Raw genomic sequence first — 23964 nt, forward strand, 5'->3', positions numbered from 1 at the left:
GGCCGTAGTTATTGTGTTCTGGCAAGGCCACGGATAAACCGGATCATAGTGTTCTTGTCCACGTCTTTTTAAAACAAAACTACCCTTGCTTAGAATGATCGTCGTCTGCTGCTCTTGCTGAGGTGACTTCCTACCACCGACAGCCTATGGTGCTCCTTCGGGAAAAAAGAAAGGCTGAACCGTTCCAGTGGGCGAAACTAGAAGCACGGTGTACACAATTTTCACACGAGTCATCCCCACTGAAATTTAGGGAATAGCCGGCCACCCGAACATGTTCAAGATCTGGTTGCTTCGGGGGAGTGCATAGAACTGTTAGAGTATAGGGAATATATATTTCGGTAGCTGCTTATTCAGGAAGCATTTGCTAGTCACAGTGCAAACTAATAGTTGGAAGGGATCAAGACCACCCACATGCTGTCAATACTGGATCTTCTCCGTCTCCCGTCAAGCACAACTTGCCCTCATGTTTGTTACGTAGTGGCCGGATGTTCTTCTTCCAAGTACACTTACATCGTTTACAGCTTCAACTGAACGCTCCGCTGCTGTACTGCACTTCCAATATAGTCGCAAATACTGCTTAGTCTCTGAACCGGAATTGGGCGGCAACCGCTGCACCAGTTTCGCACTTGAGTAACTACAAACTAATGCCTTTTCAATTGACGCAAAGCGGATAAAAAGACTTTATCCACACCCGGAAAGCTGGACAAGAGCAACCATCAGTCAAAACAAAATGAGAGGTCTTCTAACGGAACAGCAATGCTAACGTTTTAAATCGTAGTCGATAAAACTCAGACAGACAACAAAGCACCTCGTCCGCCTCCCAAGCGGAGTCTCCAACGAAGGAACACACTTTGCAGACTGGCAACACCCAAAAGCCCATGGGTAAACAAAGCAGTTTGCAGATTGGCAACATGCAGAAGCGCATGTCATGCCATGGAATGGAAAGTGTGTATCTGCATTCAACTCCACGACTCTACAGCAACACAGCCATGGAGTTCAGAATAGGCTGTGTACGCACTGTGCCATCTAGCCGCTACTTCCACGTGTTCGTCGAGGCTCTTGCCTTTTTGGCAATGGAATATGCGCTGTCCCAGTTCCCCCATGTCCAAAACTACCAACCGCGCCATCCTGTGGAGGCTGCTCTTGTTGGCCTTCATGCTGGGGCTTTACGGGGAATCCCAAGTGATCAAGTTCGAGACGGACTGTCACATTCATCGACGCCAACTCATTGGACAAGTACCTGCACCAAAGGCACAGTAGAGGCAGTAGGGAACAGCGTGTCAAATATTGAGGGGCAATACGGCTGCCACGGATGTCAAAATATAAAATGTATTGGGCGAAAATCCCACCGGAAAATGTATGGCAGTTGCACAAGCCGGCATGGCACAGCACAAATGCGGCAAAGAGGCACCGGCCTCTTCCCGCCAACGGAGCGCCCCTTGAGGCTTGGCGATTGTGCCGGAGACAGGATGCTGCCGCAGCTAGGGCAACAAAACGCACGGTGCGCGTCCGAACACTGCGAAAACACACATCAGAAACAGCAGCAACCCGTCAACTCCCGCTAACCAAGACTACGCCTTTGAAGGCCGAAGGGAGACAACGGTGCCACACGGCCTGAACAAACAGCTCCGTACGTGCAACAGTCGATCTTGCAGCAGCGCTGCGGCGCCGTGAGCGATAAGGGCATCCCTCTCCATCTCGCCAAAGCGGACACCTCCATGGCGTTTGCGACCTTTAACAGGTTGATGAGTTAACGAGTCAATCGGTCCAGTTGCACGTACTTGTGCTTTATCTGTTACCTTCGCAACAACAAAGTAGGCCCATTATTATCCGCCACTATCCACAGTTTGTCCGGTGCGAAGAATGACTATATATCATCACAGCCAAAGCTATGTGTCCTACCATGTGCCTCAGACGCTGGTAATAGATGAGGCCAGTAAATATGTGACATGTAAGCGGTACTCCATAGACGCCGCTGTAGAGCTCTTCCCTGCCATAGTACTGGTAGCCTGAACACACACGGATCCCGTCGGAATACGCAAAAAAAGCACCAACTCTAAGGGGAGCTCGTCACTGGCACGAAATGGCTTGTTAGGAATCTCAATGGTTTGTTCTTTTGCATTATTACGTTCCCATTGGCAAACCCGATGCAACTGAGACTACGCCACCCCGCCAAACGCTCACCTGAGGCCAAGAGGGCTTTACCGAAGTAATCTACGGGAGTGTCGCCTTGCTCTTGGGCTAGTGCCTCCTCTTCAGGTGTCCGGTAGCGCTCCCCTCGCAGGACATATCCTGCACAAGAACATGGGAATAGCATGTGCTTCGTGAGCACGTATTCAACAACTAATGTAGGAGCTACACTAGCTAGACTAGGCTACAGCTAATACTCGCGGCATAGCTGACCATGGTGTCCCTCTTGATCGATCCAACGGTTCCCAGTTTTCTGCTGTTTCTTGAACTCCCGAAAGGCTGTTGCATCCTGCAAAGTTGTTCCGCGCTCGGGATAGTGCACTGTTACTCATTCCACATCCTCTCCCTTGTGTGTGCAACAATAGTATTCGGTGAGGATAAATCCGATTTGGTGAAACACTGCTGCTCCCTGCGAGCCAGTTTAGGAGTGGGGTCTGCGCACGATTTACTGTACCTGAAAAGCTCCATGCACTGCAGCTGCCTTGCCAGCCATACTCTCAATAAGCATTCCAATTGTCATTCTACTTGGAAAGCCGTGCGGATTGAACAAAATGTCTGGTACTAATCCCGATTCCTGAAGACGGCCAAATAGCAGCAGGGTATTAATGCAAGCACCTAACACAGCAACGCCACAAATGCCCTACTGTAAGAATTGAACGAGGTCACCTGTTTTCCCTAAACTGAAAGGCTGCTCGTCCTTACTGAAAAGGGCATGTCTTCGTGAGGCCAAAGCATGGACAAGATGCCCTTCTGTCCATGTCTTGACGCGAACTTGTCGCCGATGATTGGTTTCCGAACACTGCGTAGGCGAAGGGAGGCTCTGCAGCCCTTCAGGCCCGTTCGTAGGACCCGTTCTTCAGCAGGCGCAGGAGCCGAAGTAAGGGTCACACCATCAACGTAAGCGGGCTCGTCATCCTTATAGACTGTCTGCTGTGCAGGGGCCTGAGAAACCGCTGAATGCGTGTGCCTCTGCGACCTGGAGAGTCCACAGGTAACAAAATGCATATGAATAAAAACTGAACACTAACAGACGTGCTTGAAAAGCTTTTGCTGGGAATCACCAATAAGCTACGAGACTAAACCTTGGACCTTATCAATTCAGTAGACACCTGCAAAGAGTCTTCCCCTGAGTGACCTTTGCACCGATGGCAGGGAAGCCATCCGCGTCAAGCGAAGGGATGCATTTCCGACCGAGTTTGCTGGTATTCGTGAACTGGTATTCCTCAGCATCTTGCTGTAGCACCACAACGCATCGCAGCCTGAAGAAGACAATGCGCTGGTGACCCCCTTTATCATTCTCACCGACGAACTGTTCGCAGCAAGCCAGGTGTTTGTCTGCAGCTGTTTTGCAGCACAAAGAATGAACCATTCTTGCGAGGCGCAAACAGATGCAATCGCCCAACAATCATTTGAGTCCTTAAGTCCATAGAGAAGCTCACTGCGCGAGATCCACTTGGGGCAGCGTCTATTATCTTGGTTTTGTACACACATCCGTGGAACAAGCCGCGCTCCACAGAAGACTTGTTGAGGATCATGGCATCTTCCATGTCGAAGCTGCACGCAGAAAGTCCGGAAACCTTTCGCGTTTCGCGTTTGTCAAACGTGGAAGTTCAAGTATCCGCAGCAGAGCATATCAGTGATTTCGTATTCTTCTATTGGATCCAAGTGATCAACAGGTGTTGCAAATAGGAGAAAGAATACGGTGTTACTTGAGTAAATTACCCGGTATAGCACATTACGGCAACCACTGCATTCACTCCTGTTGGATAATCATCGAAATCAATCTGCCGGTAATCTCGCGTCCGCAGAAGCGGTTTCTGTGGAGTTATGAGGCGGTAAGCCTTGTTGTCATGCCTAAATGGTATCGCATGGAATGGTGTGCCCATGGTCTGCTTCAACATTTGGCATTGATAGATATTCCTGCAGGATGGCATGTCAGACAAAATTCAACCAAAATTCTTAAGGTGTCGCTGCTCAGTGTAAATGATATGCGCTTGCGGACAAAGGCACAACTGTGTACGGATATAATCCCGACTAGCTAGGCATTACGCGACTCTGCCTGTCGTGCTTTCAAATACCTTGGGCTTTGGTTGTGATTACTAAATGGGGTGAGGGCCGCTGTGACACTAAGGAAAGCCGTTGGGCTCAGTTCAACGTATTCGTAATGCAGTGGGACATGGCTAGTGGCTAGGGCTTCTCGAGCTTCCTTTATGCTGCCCAGATTTCTGGGGTCACTATTACACCTCGCCATGTTGCGCTCTTCATCAAGCAACGCTTGATAAGCATTCTCTAGCTTTTCCACTCTGCTCTGAAATGCACAATCGCGCCCATCAATGTTGTGCATGTGGAGACCTTCGTCCCATCTAGAATCGGCTGATGCTAACACGGGAATATGCAGGTGCTCCCAGGAGACACTCTACGAAGACCCGATGCTCACCTCTGCCTTGTCCCCTCCTGTACTTTGGTCAAGCAGAAGCTCTTCAACAATCGGGAGATGTGCTCTCATAGAACGTTCGTTAATCGCGACGTTCCGGTCACGGCATGCGATTGACATCCACGGCTGCTGTAGAGGCCCTATGAACTCAACTCTGCGCAGAACCACACAGTTCATAAAACAAATGCGACAAACTGGCAAGGGGAACACTGACTATTGCACCCTGGACAGCAGTCCCAATGCGTCTAAGCCTCTTACCGTCCAGTAGCCAAATGCTTGACTGGCCGCACAAGCCGGCCAGGCATGGTAAATATAAAAATGCCTTCAAACTGATTGCTGAGCAGAACAAGCCTCCACAAAAAAAGCTCTCAAAGTGAAACTCGTCCGCTCCTCTAACCATGACACCTGTCCTACGAAACTCGCCTTGGTTCACACTGAATGTGGCATAAACGCAGTGGGTGCAGCCAACGTGGGCGCACACCCACCTCTCCTCGTCAAACCCAACTAGCTCCCAATGGGTTTTGAATCCTTCTAACCCACATCCCTTCGCGTGACGCAACTGATCGAACCAAAACTTAAATTCGGTCTTCCGTATCTTACACACAACTACACCGTCAACAACAAGCGGTATACATTTAACGCTTCCTGCGCCAAACTGGGCGAGGGCCTGTCCCCCGGCAGCGGCCCCAAGGTCCGAAGGAGGCAATCCAGAGACGCCTTCAAGATCCACGCATGCCCCACGAACCTTCATGAAGAGCCGTACCGCTGCCACTGCCTGCAACCGTCAATCCGCAACAAAACTGTTCTGGCAAGACCGTCTTCAATCAACGGTGCCGGTGGCGATGGGTTAAACCCAAAACAGCCGAGCATCAATGTCTTGACTTTGACCAGAACACAACTCTTAGATCAACAATCAATTTCAACAGAAAATTTGTACGAAATGCCCGGTCGGTATGCTACCCTAGCCCCCTATGCCATCTCTGTTTATAGGTTTTTCCTCACCCCCTTGTCAGGTGGCACCGCTACTGGCTGAGCGAACTGGGACAAATGCAATAAGAGACCACAGGGAGCACCATCGGGCGTGTGGACAGGGCACAGAAATCCCCAGCTTTCTCCTAAAAGCTTGCGAACCTGTCCACATAGTCAACACAAAATGTAGCTATTTTTCAGGACATGATACGATTTTGCATAAAGCAACAACGAGCAGGAAAACATGCTGGGTGTGCCAGAAAACTTACAGCAGTAGTCTTCATTTGCGCAAAAAATTGGCCTCGATGCACTGCTCGAAAGTGACTAAGAAAACGATTCAGGTTCAGGCGATCCGCGGTGACAGTCCATCCTGACAGCTGTGCAAAGGCAGCGAAAGGTCCACGCACGCTTCAGTCAAGGCCAACCACCACACGCACAGGATAAGAGGGCCCCTTAAGGCTACAGGGCGACACAAATTAAAGTGGAAGAAGCATTGCAGCTAACCTGCTGAAGATCCAGCTGGGTCGTCCGAATGTTGCCTGTGGCCATGAAGTAATTGATCTTGTGGCCGATTTCCGAAGCGCAGCGCTCGGTGGCAGCGTCAAAGAACTTGTTTGAGGATATAACTAGGCTCGGATCGTGACCAGCTGCCTTGACTTGCCTTAGCTCCTGAGGAAGCAAAGCAGCAATGTAAACACTCCCTACGATCAGTAAACATTCTTCAAGTAACCTAGAACTACGTCAATAACAGTCTATTGGCAAGCAATCAACTGATTCGGAGCAGCATCCACCATTGTGCATGTGGCTACGTACTACCGTGTACTGCGTGCGGAGCTTGATCAATGCAGCGAAAAGTGCATCCTTCAGTACTGATGCGAGGATCTGTCCAGGAAGTACTACCTCTTGATACGCGAAAGCATCCATACTCTCCGGCTGCAAGCATCACAAGCAATCAAATCAAATCAAATCAAATCAAATCACCGGTGTACCTGACCCAGGAATGCGAAATACGATTGCAGAAGTTACATAGCATCCCAACTTGCTGCTGAACTAACCAACAGCTTACCGGTATCTTCCCCGCCCGCAGCTGTCGTAGCTTCCGAAACATCAACAGGAGCGTCTCAAACTTACTGGCCCAATCCTTTACATGGACGAGCACGTACCGATCGATGATGAACCTCCCGGCGTCTTCATAGGTACTCCCAGGAGGCAGCAGCCAAGCTACGCCTCTCCAGAACACTTGGCCAAGCTGATGCAATGGCTGTACTCAGCAACAAACAAGGGAAAGGGCATCACTATAACCTCGTGGATGAATCCTTCCTGGTTCCATCTGGTCTGGACTGTCGTGCTCGCCAATGAGATGAACCGCTGCCTACCCTATGCTCCGTAATATCTGTATCAACAAAGTCCTTCTCATTCCCCCAAGCTTCTTCAAATAGCGCATGCAACTGTGTAGCTTCTGTAACGTCACTCCATGACCCCTCCATGAACTTGAGCTTGAACTGTTGTAATGACAGCCCCCCACCCACGCATCGCAGCAACAGGAGAAATGGACAGAAGTGCTCCTGCCGATTAAGCAAAATACGGTAGCAGCACCTCCCATCTTCCGTATCAAGCAGAATGTTGGATGTGCACGTTCCATCAAGTCTGCAAGAATTGCAGAAAATTGCATAGCATACTGCAAGGAGACGGCATCAGCACAGCGACTCCCCGACTCATATAAAGAGAATAGATGGGTCGCCGCTGAACCTCCAATCATTCAAAAGCCCGTTGTGTGTCTTTAAACGGCAACGACAATAATCCAGGAGAGTGGACTGTAGCTTGCCTCTGGCTCCTTAGAAGAATTGCAAGATCAGTGGCGAAGATCTCGCGGTTCCTAAAGCTCTCTCTTTTGAGAGCAATAGGATAGTTTGTCTTCTGCTGAATAACGAAGCGCAACACGCGTTCGTTGCCGTTAATAATGAAGTAGCCGCCTAGTTCATCCAAGTCCTCTCCAGCTTTTACCATCTCGGTTGGGCTCATGCCTGAGGGGACGGGGCAAGACGCGTAGACAAAGCGAGACTCACACAGGGGAATCCGCTGGGCTGGGTGTTTCTGCTTGGACCTTTTGCAATTGACGAAGTGGCCCTCAGGCCTTTTTACGAAGAGGAGTTGATGAACTGGGCCTTTCGCCACTGTCTGTAGAATTAAGCAATGACTTTATGTGCATGCAGCTCACCTGACAAACTGCAGCGGTTGCTCTTTACCATAACTGGCACATGCCCAACTACCATAGTCTTCTTGAATGCCACGCTGTTTTCGTCTCCAGTTCTCCAGCAGACAAAGCTGACATGAAGAGGGGCCCCATAGGAGATGTGCGACTCTCGGCAGTGACGAGGGAGCAGTCTGTTGCTGTTGTGTGAATTTGCCTGGAGGTCGCCCATGCCAACTTTATGCGGAAAGCCAAGGACAGCCTCTGCGATTCCCAGTTTTAGATCTGTCCCCAACACGAACGCACATGCATCGAGTGCTTCACATCACTGCAGCTGGATAAACAAATAAAGTGCTGAACTGCTGAACATCCAGTATATTAGAAAGTGCCCATGGTGGTTTGTGACTCACACACGTGCGACTTTCACTATCTAAGGGTTGTTCTGCAGGCGGAAGGCTGTTTTGTGGAAATCCTACAGTCAAGTGGTTTGTAGTAAGGATTGGCTTCATGTCGATCTGGGTCAAAGTAGGGATCCACGAAGATAAACGGTAGGTCTTTGACCATTTCTTCCACATAACAGTCCGCAAATGTGTTAAATGACAAGATATGAGGGTAAACGCACTGCTGTAGTGCTCCATTGAAGTGGGGACTGGGTGAGGGAGACAGCGGATTCAAGAGTCGATCGCGTCTTTCTTGCGCTGGTGAAGTTCCTTCGTCAAACTCCACAGGGATGACGCCCTTTCCCCCTTCAGGGTCAATCCGTCGTTTAGTTGCCTCTAGCGGCGCCATCCCGACCCATGGGATTTTAAATGCATCAATTAAATGAGGCAGGAGAACCAGAATGTGCCGAGAGGCTGGCAAAGGGTGAGTACAGCAACCCACTCAACGCTCCGAATGACACGCAGGAAACCAGACTTGCATTGGAATGAAAGGCTCTCACCCCCTCCTGTCAATACTGGAGAATGATATCACCGATAAATTGGATCTGTCTATTGCAACACCTACCTGAAAACCAAACAGAACCGAGCAGTGGGGCGAACCGGAGATCACCACAGGACGCGACTTCCTCCGGCCGATGCTGGGAGAATGCTATCATCGATAATTTGGACCTATTAGGTGTAAAACCTACCGGGAAACCAGACGGAAGGTAGAAGGCAGTGGGGCTAATGGAGCTGTTCCGAAGGGTCCCCAAAGCTTCGGCCACGCAGTGGGCGTTAACGGCGGCTCCCTGATACAGAGTTAGCGTTTCTATATCTTCAAGTCACAGCATATTTGACAGAGTGGCTGTATTGAGGCGGAAGTAAGTACCTTGGCTTGCAATGGACACCCACCTGCATGCACGGTCTTGTAAAACCTTTGCTGCTGCAGTGAGTCCGTGATTACAACTCCTGTAGTGCACAGGCACTACAATAGGGCTCTGGTAAGGTTTCTAGAAGCTTAGTGGCCATAAAAAGAAGGATTATCAAATTACAAACTAAGAAAAGGAATTAATACTGCTGGAGGTTCTAAGAATCGAGTACCATAGATAGAGCCATAGGTTAGTATTACCCCCGCCGGCAGGCATTCCACCTCTCGGGTACCAGGTAGGCTCCTTTAAAGATCAAATTGGATAGGTAATAGAATTATTACTGTATATGTGTATTTTGTCTATAATTACGACTTTACTGGAGCTGTAGGTCAGGCTCCTGCCCGTTCCGCCACCGTTGATATTCCTCCTGCCACCCTGGAGCTTGGGCACTGACACCCAGCCAGGACCGGGGTCCATTCGGAACACAGTTCTTTTGCCCTACGAACTCGCATTATTATCACAGACACTCTGAAATGATTTGGTATCCGCGGCGTAGGTTTCTGGGGATCTTGGTAGTTAAGGGTTGTACTTATGGAGTAGGGTATTCCGTCATGGCCAAGTAGACACGACCTAGGACGGCCGCGCTCTACAACTCCCGCCTACAGCGTGGCGCTCGGGTATACACAATCTCAGCAGACACCCAGTACTTTGTAAACCCGATTAAGACGATAACTTTGCAGCGGGCTCTAAAGATTAGCAGGCCTGCAGAAAACTAGAGTCGCGGTAGGCCTCTGTCAGCCCCGTTTGCCCCAAGTTAGACGGAGGAGCTGCGCCTGCTCCATCGACACTAATCAACTCGTGCCCTAAGTTTGAATTCCAGTTGCTTTGCGGAGCCTCCATATTCCTGAACTCGTTGGGGACTGTGCTCGCCCATGAAGAGCCAAGGAACACCTTGAACTGTGGAATTCTTTACATGACAGTGAGTGGTATATTCGTTCGCATTTCATGGTGCTGTATATCATAAAGCACCAAAAATGACGACTGCGCGTCCTCCCTTTGTGCTCATGAGGCTCTGGGATCTCGGCTCCTTTATATACTTCGTTACAAACGGGACCAAGCAAGCTCCACCTCTAGCAACAAGAGGTTGCAGTGAACTGGAATGACTGCCGAATGGTGGATGGGACTTGATCACTGGAGGTGTGAGAGGGCCGCGGGCTGTGGCATCCCTGCGCATCCCTGCATTGTGCATTGAGTGTTCGTTAACAACCCGTTAACTGGAGGAGGCGAATCTGCCCTGTGCAACTTCGATGGATTACCAGAGAGACAGAAGTGCCAAATACGTATATCAACTACTTCCCAGTGGTACAAGGGGGGAGCACATAAAGATCAGTGAACCACAATGTAGGCTGCGTGCCTTTTACAATGAACTACAGTTTAAAGTTGGTCATCGGTAGCATGTGGCACCCGAAATGCTGAAAGCTAGTTGTGCCCCGACATTTCTATCACTCTTCAGTTGTGGTCCTCTTGTGGATACACTAATCAAAAGGGTAGGCTGGACGTGGATTAATGACCCGGAAAGTAAGCTGTAGGCTTTACCAATTTCCCTTACCCAGGTGTCACGTGCATTGGGCAGAACTTCGCCTGCAGCTAACTTGGCATTACCAAGGAATTGCCCCAAATGCACTTGGTATACGACCAGTATTCGCCTATCTGCACAGTTGTGGTGCTCTGCTCTGTGCCCGTTTGGGAAGAGCGTGGCGCGGCAACAATACGCCGATGTGGCCTATTAACGCTTTTAGCTGTGCTTTTCCAGCATACGTAAAATAGTAGGTTTGCACCTGCAGGTTAAAACTATGGGACACCCGCGCTTGGCAAGCCGTGGGCAGATTCTGCACAGCACGACAGCGTCTGTGGGATTTACCCAAGGCGGGGAGACCCAAAAGTAGCCAGTAGACGGACAGTGCATGGACAGATGGATGAAGGCGAACAGGCAGAAGTTCTGCTCTGGGCGGTTGCAAGAAATGGACGAATCCCTCCGCAGGCACAGTTGTGCTCAATTTAGCGGACACACCAGCGCACACCTTCGGGAAAACGGCAAATATGAGATGCAGCCACACAGCAAACCCTGCAAAGCTACCTCACTCACAGGAAGGCGCGCCCGCACGCTAAGTCTTGTACGAGGCGACAAGGGCAAATTCTGTATAGGACAAAAGCTAACGGAGCAGCAATGAACAAGCAATGCAGTAAGAGGCAAAGCAGGAGACCGGCTAAAGCAGGTCGAAAAGAGCCACCGAAAGAGCACAGATACAGACAGACAGCAGGAGGCAATACATCCCGACGGCACCATGGTTCCTTTTTGTGAGCTGAGTGGTGTAAATGTTTGTTCTTTTTTCCTCGCTCATCCTTCCTCTCCTTGCTTCCTTTGGCCGTCCTTTCGTTGTCTGTTTCATCTTGGATTCTCTGTGCTATCTTCACTGCCTTCAGCGTTGATTTCAATTTCTGAATCACGGACTGCCGCTACTGGCTGCGTCGTTTCTCTTCCTGTCTGCCGTTGAGGAGCTGCTCAGGCTGCGGGTGTGCCCCTTTATTCTGATCATGCCCTGGCTCTATCTGTGCGAGAAACCTTTGCTGGAATGTTTATCTTCTGGATGACATAGCGAATAATCCGCGGCTCATCGGCACTGCAGCAGTTACACTAGTCGCTGCCATCATATGCTATATATTTTCGTTTGCTGTGATGTATATTATCTCTAGTGGTTTAAGGATATCGCCAACGGAAGAAACTGGACGTAGTGAACATAGTACAGAACTACTCCCTCCCCCAAGAGCAGAAGGAAGTACTTGCTGCGGAGCCTCTGCGGCCTGGTGCAACCCCTACAGTAGCTGCATAATGGAAAGCTGATCAAGATACTGGTGCATCCCCTGCTTCCAGGGTTTGGATTTTAACAAGCTTTAATAAGTGCCTTCCCACGGGGGAGAGCAGGGACTCGGAGAAGTGCACAGCTACTGCTATGCACACAACATACAGGAGGAACAATTGGAAGGAACTAATACAACTTAGGCATTCGTAAGTACAGGCAATGATTTCTGGGGTAACTGGTGGTGAAAAGCAGTAGCGCAATTGTTGCGTTGGTAGTCGACTTTTGCGCGAGGTAGTTGCCCTCTAATCGATGTGTTCTAAGGGACGCTTCTCCCTTATTTAATCTTGTAACAAAATCCCAAGCCGAAAGGCGAGTTTGTGGTTTGTGCCTGCTACCGGCAGTACAAGAAATGAAACGACCGGTGATTACAACCACATGCAAAAGGGTAGCATTAAAGTGGCAGCTTACATGCGCGAGTGTCTACGACGTGGGGTCGTGTTTTATGTCGTATGCGCGTTGCTCCCCCGAACTATCCTTTACTCCACACGTTTCAGGCAGACTGTCTGCGTGAAGTAGATGGTGGTCTACGCTTTGTATCATCAGCATTCACCAGCAGCGGAGTTTCAAATAAGGAACTGCCACCAGCCGTTCGTGTGTAGTAGGGCCACTCACTCAGGTTACTTCCTAAGCTTAGTCATCCTTGAAAGGATCCATTGCCTCCACCGCTTGCTGAATTTCTTCCATCTGCTCCATTCCCTCCTCGACTCCATGTTGAAAAGCTGGTGGCATGGCTGTACGCGGTGGCCCGTAAGACGAGCCGGCAAATCCCATTAAGGACGGGTTGAATGGGGGCCTTCCCCTTCCAGCGTTACTGATGATTCCTGCGATGCCCAATCCGCTCGATATCCCAGCTTGCTCCGATGTACTCGGTAAGACAGCTGCAGGAAATCTGGGTGGCTGTAGTGAAAACTGCGGACCAGTGCCGCTACGTTGTGGGGAAGCCATTAGAGAAGAACTTGCAAACGGAGGCATGGAGTAGGGGCCAGGCGTATATTGGAGGAAAAACGACACGGGAGGCTGAATGCCTGCGTTAGGAGGACCAGCTGAAAAGCTTTGTGGCGATAGATGTGAGCTGCCTGCCCCCGTTTGCGGCGGCAAGATCAGACCCGTCATAGCAGCTTGAAGATTGCCTTCAAGTCCAGGTGCCATTAGCGGATGTTCGGTTAATATCCCTCCGTGTCTTATGCCGTCATATGGATCATCTGGTACTGAAGACGGCCGAAAATGTCGCTGACCTTGCGGGAGAGGATGGTGCCCCCATCCTGCAAGCCCGACAGAAACTGGCTGGGCTTGAACAGGACCAGGCGCTCCTGGTAATACCATTGATGTCGCTGGCCGGTGCTGGAGACCATCTTTCATATGCCTTGCACTAGATTCGACAACAGGATGGAGAAAAGAATGTGGTGCGCGTGTGGCCGCACCCATTGGATCGTCGTGGTACCCCAAAGGAGTTTCTGGACCACCCTGGAACCCATGAGGTGAAGACAAAGCTGCCTGCGATACCAGTTGAAGGGGGTTGCTTCTTCCTTGTTCGCTTCTGAGGGGCTCCCAAGGGTATGACGGAGGAATGCGCAAAACTGCTGGAGACGGAGGCTGCACTTCTACTCTCGGGGGAGTAGGACTACTTGCACGCATACCCGTGGAGTCTTCTGTTGGAGAAGGATCCCATGTAGGTTTACCTCTGGCTGTTTTATCCTGAAAATGCCTGAAAGGAATCCCACTACCAACGGGTGGCCGAAGAATATGATGGGCATTGTGGTGTGCCTGCGACTCCGGCTGGGGTCCGTGTGGCTGTGGGCCTCCTGGTTTGTGGGGGCTGGCGTGCAAGTGTGGTAAATGCTGGATTGTCCCTTGCTGTTGTTGACCATACGCAGGACCGGAGTGAAATTGAGGTTGTGTCCTTGGGGAATGCCAACTCCCTAGCAATGTTTCCATACCTGCCGAGCCCTGGAATACTAAAGTAGCTTGGCTAGATGCGTCTCCCGAGGATCCAGGAAAGGTTGCTATCGTTCCACGCAAGCCCTCCTGTCCAACACCTGTGGCAGTAGACGACGGTACATGCACTTTGCCAATAGCACGGTTACCGGGACTGAGTATCTCAACTTTGGGAGAAGCACCATCACTGACACCTATACCTCTTCCGGCATCTATGTATTTCAGGCCAAAGGTTGGCTTGTATGAAAGATCACCGGCCGCTTTTATATCACGCTCAAGGCTGCTGGAGAAGTCAGCGGTTGTCGGAATAGGCAGGCTGTTGCTCTGATAGGACTGGTCACGAGTAAAGAAAATCGCTTTACTTATTTTAACCTGAGATTTCTCAATATACCACCGTACACCACAGTCGGGAACGACACGAGCAAGCTGATGTGCCTGTAAAATACTTAGTAGCTTTGCTTGCTGCTCTACGAATGCATCCGTCAGGTAGCCCCCTGATTCATTTAGGCGAAACAACATACCCAAGACGATCCCCATGGTGTACCAGCTTACGACCGAACTGAAGCCCAACATTCCAAGGATCTTGCTCTTGAACTTTTTGGGGGCCAAACCCTCGCCAACCTCTCGCGGGTACATTACAGTCTTCGTCATCAACATCAAGTCCTGTACAGCCTCCCTGTGACGACTCACCAAGGGGTCATTGCCGGCAAGCTGCACAGCTTCAGTGCCTAATTTAATCAAGGCCTCGCCAGCCTCCATCCGTAGGTGCTCAATGGAGCTTGGGACAAGCGAAATGACACCTAGCTGCATGGTCAGCACTTTCATTAATGCAGCTGTAAACCGCATCATTGGACGAGAATTCATACGATTCAGGAGATCGCGGCAAATAGAAGAAAAGGAGCGTAATTTACATAGGAGCCTTTTTAGTTGCTCTGCAACGTCGGCTGGAATGTTGCGGTCTTTCCAGGGGTCGTACTTGGCTGCTTCAGCTTGAATGGTATCTGAATGTTGAAAGCCTATGCCGTCGGGATTGACAGAGGACTTGTCCGCCAACCTCGGCCATCCATCTGCCTCCAATTGCTCTAAATCTTCTGTCATCCCTTGCACTCTTCCAGTATACCCTCCCTCTGCTCCTCCTGCTCTCAAAGGCACTCCCAACCACACGCCGCCAGCGGAACCGGGTTCTGGTGGATACAACACAGCCGAAGTCCCAGGGAAAGCGGGTAATAACTCCAGATCAGCTGGTAAGGCACTTTCCACTTCCTCTTCTGCTTCGTCATCGCTATCTGGTTCATCGATCCATACACATTCGTCTTCTGAACGATATCTGCTGAAAGATAACAACCTGAGTGTGGTGCCGTGGCTGAGAGTATTCCTCTCGAAACAACGAAGGAGCAAATATGCCACTGCCAAAGAGGTGATGGTCGCAGCAAGTAGATTGATAAGTGAAGGCGGGAATCGTGTGCTCCTCAGGGGTTTCAACGGCAAGGCAATCCTCCCATCAATCGCTGCAGTGTGCCTTCCCTGTAGGGTATTGGAATCCAGAAGTTTACCATCTTCCCCCACGTCACTGGACCTAGCAACAGAAAGCCGATCTGCAAGAAGTGATTCCATCGCATCAATTCAAGCCATTCGTGCCGACAGTCGGCACACTCCCTCTCATGTACGCGGGCAGACTCTGCAAGAGCGCCCACACTAGTGGGTACTCCCAGAAGTTTTCAGGACTGCAGAAACATATATAGCTATATGCCACACAAAGAAGGAAGTCGTTTCACGCGTCCTGGAGCCGAACCCACCGTCTCGTGAACATTCGGTCTGTGGAATCCACGACAAGAAGACAGTGAGCTCGGCCGAAGGCAATCAGCTGCCGGTTTGATTCGAAATGTATACAACACGTCTTGTAATCGTAAATTAGCAATGTGATATGCCGTAGGGGCTGGTGAAGGTAATCTGCGGATTCGGTAGAAGTCGCCTTCTGCGATCAAGTAATACAGAAGGTGGAACAGGTTGATTCATTGCCAACCCCTTGAATCGCCTCCGATATTGCACCTATGCTCAACAAAAGTCCCGGTCTTTTCAAAGTCTTTAATATCTACTATTTAAACACCAATAGCCCACCACGGAGCACCTCGACCGGGATGCTGTCCCCCCTCCACCCCCCGGGGCTCCATCGGCACTGTCCCACAGAGTCGTTGCCCACGGCAGTGGTTCCCTATTTGAAACTTTCGTTCAGCAGAGGTTCCCCCCATGCATGCTTTATTGATGAGCTTTATCAGGCATGTACAACTCTTTCTAGTGGAAATGATATGCAGTGAAGCAGTCTAGAGTGCACCGGAGCCTTGACTAGCGACGTCATGTATGGGGTTGCCCCGATCACTTCTACAACGATGGTCGCGCGTGCCTGCATGTGTGCATGGAGTTTTTTTGGAACCCCAACCAGCGCATAATAAATGATGTAGGCATTTAAGGCTGTATTGTTGCTGCTTCGTGCCTCTGGGGCTTGTACATTCCCCTGCACTTGCATGCATCCAAGGAGCAGTGCAGACTCCCATTCTGTATGCACGATTGCACCTGAAGGACAACTAAGCGATTAACAATAGTCCACAGTGCTAATCCATGTAGTCACAGTGGCTTGGGTTCGTTTGCATGAGGGTTTGAGATACAACTGTTGGCGGGTTGGTCTCGAGTGTCTCCCAGAGTTGCAGCAGTATGTGCTGCAACCAAAGTCAGGCAACATCCTCTCGGCATCTATCATGCCCTTCGGTCTCTATGCCCATCACTCCTCAATACTTTATGGGAGTTAGCTGTTTTGCAAACGGGTACGTTGATTGCATTGCGCGACTGTATTCGGTTAAAATCGAGTATTCTTACAAATAGCAGTGTAAGCCCCGATGAATTGGATGGTCCATCCTGTTCATCGGGGCTTAAGTTGATTAGGTTGATTTGCTTGAAAAATGGCGTAGAGAGTGGATAAGCAAGACGATCGAGCAGCGCCGTCACCGTAAGAAGCGATCTGCCCCCCAGATAACGTTTGGCACAGAACTAGCTGATGATAGCCGCGGCTGCATATCTCCCTCGCGTTATGTTTGTGCATATTAAAGTAGGTAGTAATGCTCAGTATTTTCTAGAGACGTTTGATGCAAGTTGATAAATGGATTGAATACCTGGAAGTACGGCGAGGTAGTCCACAATGTCAATCCACTATATGGCACAGTCTCTGCGGCAGCGCTTCGCTGATGACAAACACGATACATGGGTCTACTCAACTACGGCAGAAGAGCCGAGCTCAATGTGGAAATAAGTGGCTTTACAATGCTACGGAAGTTTCATATTGGAGCGGTTTAACGTGGCATAATTGTGATGAGGGTCCTGCCCTATGGTGAGTTGCAATACAGCCAAAATACTTATGATGGGAGGTCTTAAAAAGCTACTGCCCTCTCTCCCTAATCTCCAGGCACCCTGGTATAAGCAGCACAAGCAACCAGAACGGCGGGAGGTGGCCCGTGCGTCTGTGCAATCGACTTGGGCACTAGCGGCACTTCTATGTCTAAATCATGGTGAGCTTGTCCATCGTAAATGTATCGTATCATGTAAGATGCCCCATTTCCCAATCAGCCTCACAATGTGCGTTTTATCCCCTGTCCTAGCTCGGTTACCTCAGAGGGAACAGCCAAACTAATCATTTTATCAAAACTGGAAGCCTGTTGCCTTTCCGAAAACTATAACCACTGTGTGGGATCTAAGGTTTCTTGGCACCCCTTATCACAACTTTATGGATCATCTTAATGTCGAGCATAAAATGACCGCACCTCACCACCTGGATGCTGACGGTCAATGATCGCCCCCGTGAGCTAGTTTTGTGCCTGTGACTTATACCATGCAAAATTCCCCAACGTGGCTTCACTTCCTAACTTGTGCGAAGTTGGTTTACAATACAACACAATACTCTCCCATTAGTTGCTTCCTGCATCCCTGGACTACACAGAGACAGCAATAGCTAGCCCGACGACAGATCAGAATGTCAGAAACCACCCCATCACGTCTACAGTCAGTTTTTATCCCTGACTGTAGACGTGATGAGCTGGTTTCCGACATTCTGATCGGTCGTCGGGTTAGCTAGTGCTGTCTCAGTGTAGTCCAGGGGTGCAGGAAAGCAACTAGTGGGAGACATACGTTGTTCATCATATAATTCCAACGCAGGCGACTAAGTTCGGTGGATTATCATGCCCGCCAAAGCCCGCAGGAGGGCGAGCAGCCGCAGGAGTTAGTAGTACGTTGAAAAGGACTTGTTATTCTTCGTTCTGGGGCCAATGCGTTGTCTGACGCCGTCGAGGAACCCTCAACGTCGAGCTATCATCATAGAATCAATGCAGGTGACCAGAAACGGTCAATGGGATCACCAACATACTCCCAAACGTTACCATCCAAGAGGCAGCAAAGTTGTGGTCCATGTAGTTCACTCCTTACTCGGAGATGCAGGCAGCCAGCTCTCCCGCAGTTCCAAACGCATGAACAGGTTCGCCCACGACACCTGGGGATTGAGGAATGACTTCCGCTGTACTTAAGAATATCTCATCCTATCCGTTTTGGCCCCATTGAGGCACCCACTGGTCCTCGGATGAGGGAGCGGGCTCGCGTGACAGAACCACCGGGCGCCTGCGGCAAAAATACATGTGCCATTCTGCCAAAACAAGTTCATAACACTCGCATACGCCACTCTTTCGTCTTACAGAAAGCCCGCTTTTGTATCTGAGCGGAAGGAGATGTGTGCTCGAACTCGTGCGTGCAGTGAGGCCTTCCTGCACGCCACCGTCGCCAATGCCAGGAGTTGAGATACCCAAAATAAATAATACAAATAATTCCACAGGAAAGTGGCGTTGCCTTTACATATTACAATAAATATGCTTTGGAACTGAAAATTTCACGTAGACTTTGTTCGCAGTCTGTCTGGTGGAAAGGGGGGGAACCTCGCGAGATTGCTATCACCGGTGGGGCATGCAACCTAATTATCTATTTCGCTTTGTGAAGTGTAAGTTTAAGTGAATAAGAGAAGTACAGTAAAAACAATTGGCCTGGATTTCTAGGTTGAACTGCGGTTGTGAAGGTTTACAATTGTTGCCGCAGTTGAACACCTTGGAACCCTTGCCCGATGCGTGGCGACGTACACGACATCAGGGGACCCTCGCAGAACCTCGCCCCATTTCGTGAAGACTACTACTCCGGCACTCATCATTTGACTCACCATTTGTTAGATTAAGCAATATTGAAGGGCAGCCTCTTCGATGGCACTTGAGTTTTGCATGCGTGTGCATCAAGCTGCATCGTCGCGACCTCGCACCAAGACAGGGAGGACGAGTGTCCGGTAGGGTGGTGATCCCCTCCTGTAATTGCGTTATATAAGGAAATATGCTTTGAAAATTCCAAAACAAAATATTTATGCAGCATCACTGCCGCACAAACCCTTTTTTTGGCTCGCTGTGTCCCGGTTCGTGCAGAGCAACGTGCGCCGGCACTGTCGAGACGTGGCTCTCCCAAGCATTTGTTGCGACTCTTTCTGTCTCTCCAATGTTTTCCACGTGACAGCAGCAGAAACTCCCCAGACCTTTCGTAACTCTTCAGGATGTCGAAACTCAGTCTGCTGGGGAATATTCCAGTAGAAATGCTTACCACGTGCAAGTGTGCCTGGCAGCGGGTGTATGGACGTTGATATTGCACGGCATGCTATCCAATACTGTGACTAAACAAGCCACAGATAGCGGACAAATCACCTAATAGCAAATTAATAATTCGAATTACAAGGGTCTGCTAGCTGTATCTTCATCAAATGAATTCCCAAGAACATCAACACGTTTCCGAGGTGTCATATGTTGACAGCATTGCTCACAGGATCCCTTCAAGCAAGGAACACAAAGCGCCCCACCTCTGTGTTGGAGGAAATCACTGCCTCCAACGTCCTCGAGATGGTAGGAATACGTCTTCTTCATGGATCCGTCTTCTAGGCATTACTTTCTCCTCCTTGGCTACTGCCTACTTTCTGTTGCGGTGCTTTGTGTTGGTAAAGGAAAGAAATGTGGTGGTAGGGACGCCTAGATCGCTTGCAAGTGAAGGTCGTCGAACGTGTGAGGGGGGCAACATTCTAGATAAGGGGGAGGGGGGATTGTGGCGGGCTGATGGCCTTGGAGGAGGTGGCGTGCAGGGCCAGGTCGGCGGAGTTGCTTCCGGTGAACCAAGATTGGAGTCACTGTACATGCCAGAGTGGCAATCAAGGCATGCATCTACAAGTTCTAGCGCACACGGAGGACTTCATGCACGGAGTTCAATGGCGGGACAAGGTGATGTTTCACCAAAGGATGTTTCAGCTGGAGAGCATGAGCAGCGCAGAAACTTGCCTAGTAGAGGCCGAGGCCTTGCATGGCATCCTTGGGGTCAAGGCGTGAGCCGACGTGGCGAAGAAGAACTTATGGAGTCACTTTTTGCAGAGGAAAGTGCAGAGGGAAGTCAAGAACACGGAAATCGGCTGGGGTCCAATTTGCAGTATTGGCTCAATGGGGAGCAGGATCTGTGGGAGGGACGCAAACTGCCCTCGTATGCTGCGAAACAGGTTGAGACTTTATTCAAACGGATGATGGAGGCTATAACGGCCTGCCGAAAACTGCTGCAAGTGCTGCCGGCAGGCCAAGGTCTGCGCCTGGCACATTCAGTGATGCGATTGCTAGCGCTAAACTTGGGCGCTATTTCAGTAATCCCAAAAGATTTCGAGCCTTTTCGATCGTCCCTCAGTGACACACTTGCGGTGCTAGGGTCATGCGCGCTTCGGCACTCTGAGGAGGTCCGGGAAGTTCAAAGCCTGTTCTGGGAAGTCCATTCTCTGATTGATTTGATTAAAGCGCTCAAAATTCCTCGGCAGACTCCCCCCAAAACTTCGCCTCTTGCACGCATGAAGAGGATGAGGTCTCTGATTCGGACTGCCGGCATGACAGTAAAGGTTTGCTCGCTTGTCTTAGCGGGACTCTCCAGAATGTGCGAAAACCCCTCTGGTTGTATGCCAGAGCATGTCTTCAACCAACAGCTAGGCGTTCTCAAGGTAGTTTTCGACATTCACTCTCGTTATATTGCCATGGACACGTATCACAGATACCACCTCCGCAACTGTCAGAACAGGATGGGCGCAGAGCTGCTTCTTGGGCCCCAACACCAAGAACTCGCCGATCAGTCTCTACCATCGTTAAAACAAGTGCTATGGGACATCGCTGACTCCGTTAGGAAAGCAGGTGGTCTGCTCCACCTTCCACTAACGCAGTCGGCCGCCCAACGTACGCTTGCCGGTACTGCGTTGGGTTCACAAATTTCTGCAACCCTCAATGGGCAGCCAAGAGGAACAATTACTCAAGGGCATGGGAACAGAAAAACCCCGGTGGAATACCAGCCTTCCCGTGTTAGTGGAGGCCCAGCACCCTCCCAGGAGATGCAGGGAGCCCCTCGGTTAACATCTCCAGCATCTCCTCAGTCTGTAGCCTGGCAGCTTGAAACACTGCCAGTACAGGGTTCTTACCCAGCGTTTCTTCCCCATTCGTATTATGCCATTAACCATCAACCTCACAAGCACCGGTCACCCGCTTTTGCTTCAGCGGTACTTGGCTCTTCAGTGATCTGGGTGCGCACTCCAGCAGATGGTAGCAAGGGCACGCCTCCACAGATTCAATGGGACACACCGAATTTACGCGGAACGGTGGCTCCAAGCCGACCTTATACGTTTGAAGGCGCCAAAGCCTATGCAACCCCTGCGCGTTACTTTGGTTATGGTGATATTAGTCTGTGGCATTCCCAGCAGTCGGGAAACGCTGCAGTGGGAGGACCGTTGGGCATGCGGCCAACCATAGATCCTCTCTATAGAGACCGACCCCTCCCTGGCCAGGCGGCTCCAACTCCCTGGCCACAAGCCTTAAGTGATTCGGTCCGCCAAACTTCACCTAAGCAATCAACGTGGAAACACAGAACCGGGGGACAAAGCATTCCTCAGCATCCAGAACCTGAACGGGCACGTGCCGTGCTGGCTGAGCTTCTCAGAAGCGTTATCACACTCGAAGACATCTTATATGGGGATCCGGACTAATCCTTACTTGAATAAACCGTCGTGAGTTCATGTGCAACGCCAGCGATGCTTGCGAAGTGTAGAGTGCAGGGAACGCGGCATACAACTCCAAACAGTAGCTGGGACGTTGGGGAATGTGGGTCGGCATGCATCATGTGCCCACTCCCTATAACGTGAAGCCCACCCATTCTGCAGTGGTGTCGCATCCTCATGGTTTTATTGGCTTGAGCTCTTCAGATTTTCATATTTTCCATGCCTTTCATGCACTTTATATGTGTAGTTTGAGGACTTCGTTGTGGGGACATTACGGTCAACAGGGAAAGCCTGTTGACCTTAATGACAATCACGCCTAACAGACGAACACGCAGTCATCCAGCCCAATTGAACAAGTTGGGAAATGACGTAGGAGGGCAGGCGGGTGGTCCCGAAAACACAGCGAGAAGCGCACTATACATTGTAGAGCACAATAGATTGGGCGCCCTTTAATCTGTGCGGGGATCGACTTCATGTGGCACGCTGCATTCCAATTTACGAATGAGACTAGCATTTGTACACATGATATTTTCTCCGAGTGGAAAGACCGGAATTCTGTGGAAAATTCATATACTTGACCCTTTGGCCCTTACCAGCACGAATTTCATAGCAAGTGTCAGAGTCAGTTGCGGCCTGATACGAAGCACGCAGCTTTGCAATATAGGCCACTTCGTGTAGCTAGACTCACTACCGTAGGGCGCCTTTGCAATACACCACGCAGCAAGAGCTGCCGATGGGTAGTCATCGATTTGGGCGGCAAGGAAAATGAACTCTAGCGGGCCGCCGTTACGGATGTAAGGGGTTCTAGAGGAAGAAGCAAGCAAGCGACAAGCATTTCGTGGCAAAAAGCGCTGGGTTTAGGAATTGCATTTCCTTGCAACCGTTCGCAAATGTAACTGCTTATTTCCATGAGACGTTTTGGATTGTCTTTGTAAGCGCCAACAAAAGACCCCCGTAGATCATCAATTTCGCCGTGAACTTGCTTTGCCAATGGAGTTAAACGGTGTACAAGCCCTACGCAAACGTAAGCGCCTCTGGTTTTGCTATGCAGTACACTTCCCGAATAGTTCAGGCCGACAGGGCCGACTTCCAACACCTCACTGGCTAGAATCTTAAAGGTACGCCTACAGTGCACCCAAACGATCACCTGAATTGGGTGGGACTGATACGATCGAACTCCCAGTCTCCTACGACTTCTGCCTTCACAGGCTTCCATTTGTAGAGGGAAATTGTGCCTGTAACTACATGCTTCCCCTGACAACTGAACTACAACTATGAATAAAGAAAGCTGTTAAGAGGCTTTCGCATATGGTCACTAGTACTTCCACTAATTCGTGATTGAAGCATAATTGCGTATTGGTGGCAAGGCTGTCTCAAGTGCGCAAATGAACCCACATCCTTCCCCAGTGGGTGGTGCGTTGGATAGCATGTGGTTGGGGTTGCGTTTTTTAAGGTGTTACTTACTGTACACGAGCAACCCTGCTTAACAATGGTCTATAATGTTCATACCTACGGTCCAAAGGGCTTGCTTGTGCTCGCATTTGCGGCTGTCTTACCGCGTGATTTGCAAGAAGGTGCGTAGACTTGTGGCTCAGCTCGGGCAACCACCACTCCCGCAGTTCCAAACGCATGAACAGGTTCGCCCACGACACCTGGGGATTGAGGAATGACTTCCGCTGTACTTAAGAATATCTCATCCTATCCGTTTTGGCCCCATTGAGGCACCCACTGGTCCTCGAATGAGGGAGCGGGCTCGCGTGACAGAACCACCGGGCGCCTGCGGCAAAAATACATGTGCCATTCTGCCAAAACAAGTTCATAACACTCGCATACGCCACTCTTTCGTCTTACAGAAAGCCCGCTTTTGTATCTGAGCGGAAGGAGATGTGTGCTCGAACTCGTGCGTGCAGT

At 50.3% G+C, this 23964-nt stretch overlaps 3 protein-coding genes across 3 annotated transcripts; 1 reads left to right on the forward strand and 2 right to left on the reverse strand.

Annotated features, from left to right (window-relative positions):
* Positions 1-759: 759 nt before the first annotated feature.
* Positions 760-8573, reverse strand: EMWEY_00011520 (DNA-directed RNA polymerase I subunit RPA2, putative; the record flags this gene model as incomplete). Its single annotated transcript, XM_013482863.1, has 22 exons — positions 760-858; positions 1120-1240; positions 1350-1516; positions 1903-2009; positions 2185-2292; positions 2404-2479; positions 2645-2805; positions 3334-3424; positions 3630-3744; positions 3913-4110; positions 4269-4498; positions 4628-4778; positions 4883-4960; positions 5161-5399; positions 5627-5755; positions 6098-6262; positions 6407-6526; positions 6660-6854; positions 6970-7240; positions 7389-7617; positions 7812-8069; positions 8261-8573. 22 exons carry the CDS (start codon positions 8571-8573, stop codon positions 760-762), a joined length of 3621 nt encoding a protein of 1206 aa, XP_013338317.1.
* A 4050-nt stretch (positions 8574-12623) lies between these two features.
* EMWEY_00011530 (hypothetical protein, conserved) lies at positions 12624-15542 on the reverse strand (the record flags this gene model as incomplete). The annotated part of the gene is made up of 1 exon (XM_013482864.1): positions 12624-15542. One exon carries the CDS (start codon positions 15540-15542, stop codon positions 12624-12626), a length of 2919 nt encoding a protein of 972 aa, XP_013338318.1.
* Positions 15543-20247: 4705 nt separating this feature from the next.
* EMWEY_00011540 (hypothetical protein, conserved) lies at positions 20248-22041 on the forward strand (the record flags this gene model as incomplete). The annotated part of the gene is made up of 1 exon (XM_013482865.1): positions 20248-22041. One exon carries the CDS (start codon positions 20248-20250, stop codon positions 22039-22041), a length of 1794 nt encoding a protein of 597 aa, XP_013338319.1.
* Between the last annotated feature and the right edge of the window lie 1923 nt (positions 22042-23964).

This window comes from Eimeria maxima, genomic scaffold, assembly GCF_000499605.1.
Source record: "Eimeria maxima Weybridge genomic scaffold, Emw_scaff81, whole genome shotgun sequence".
In the NCBI taxonomy this organism is placed as follows: Eukaryota; Apicomplexa; class Conoidasida; order Eucoccidiorida; family Eimeriidae; genus Eimeria; species Eimeria maxima.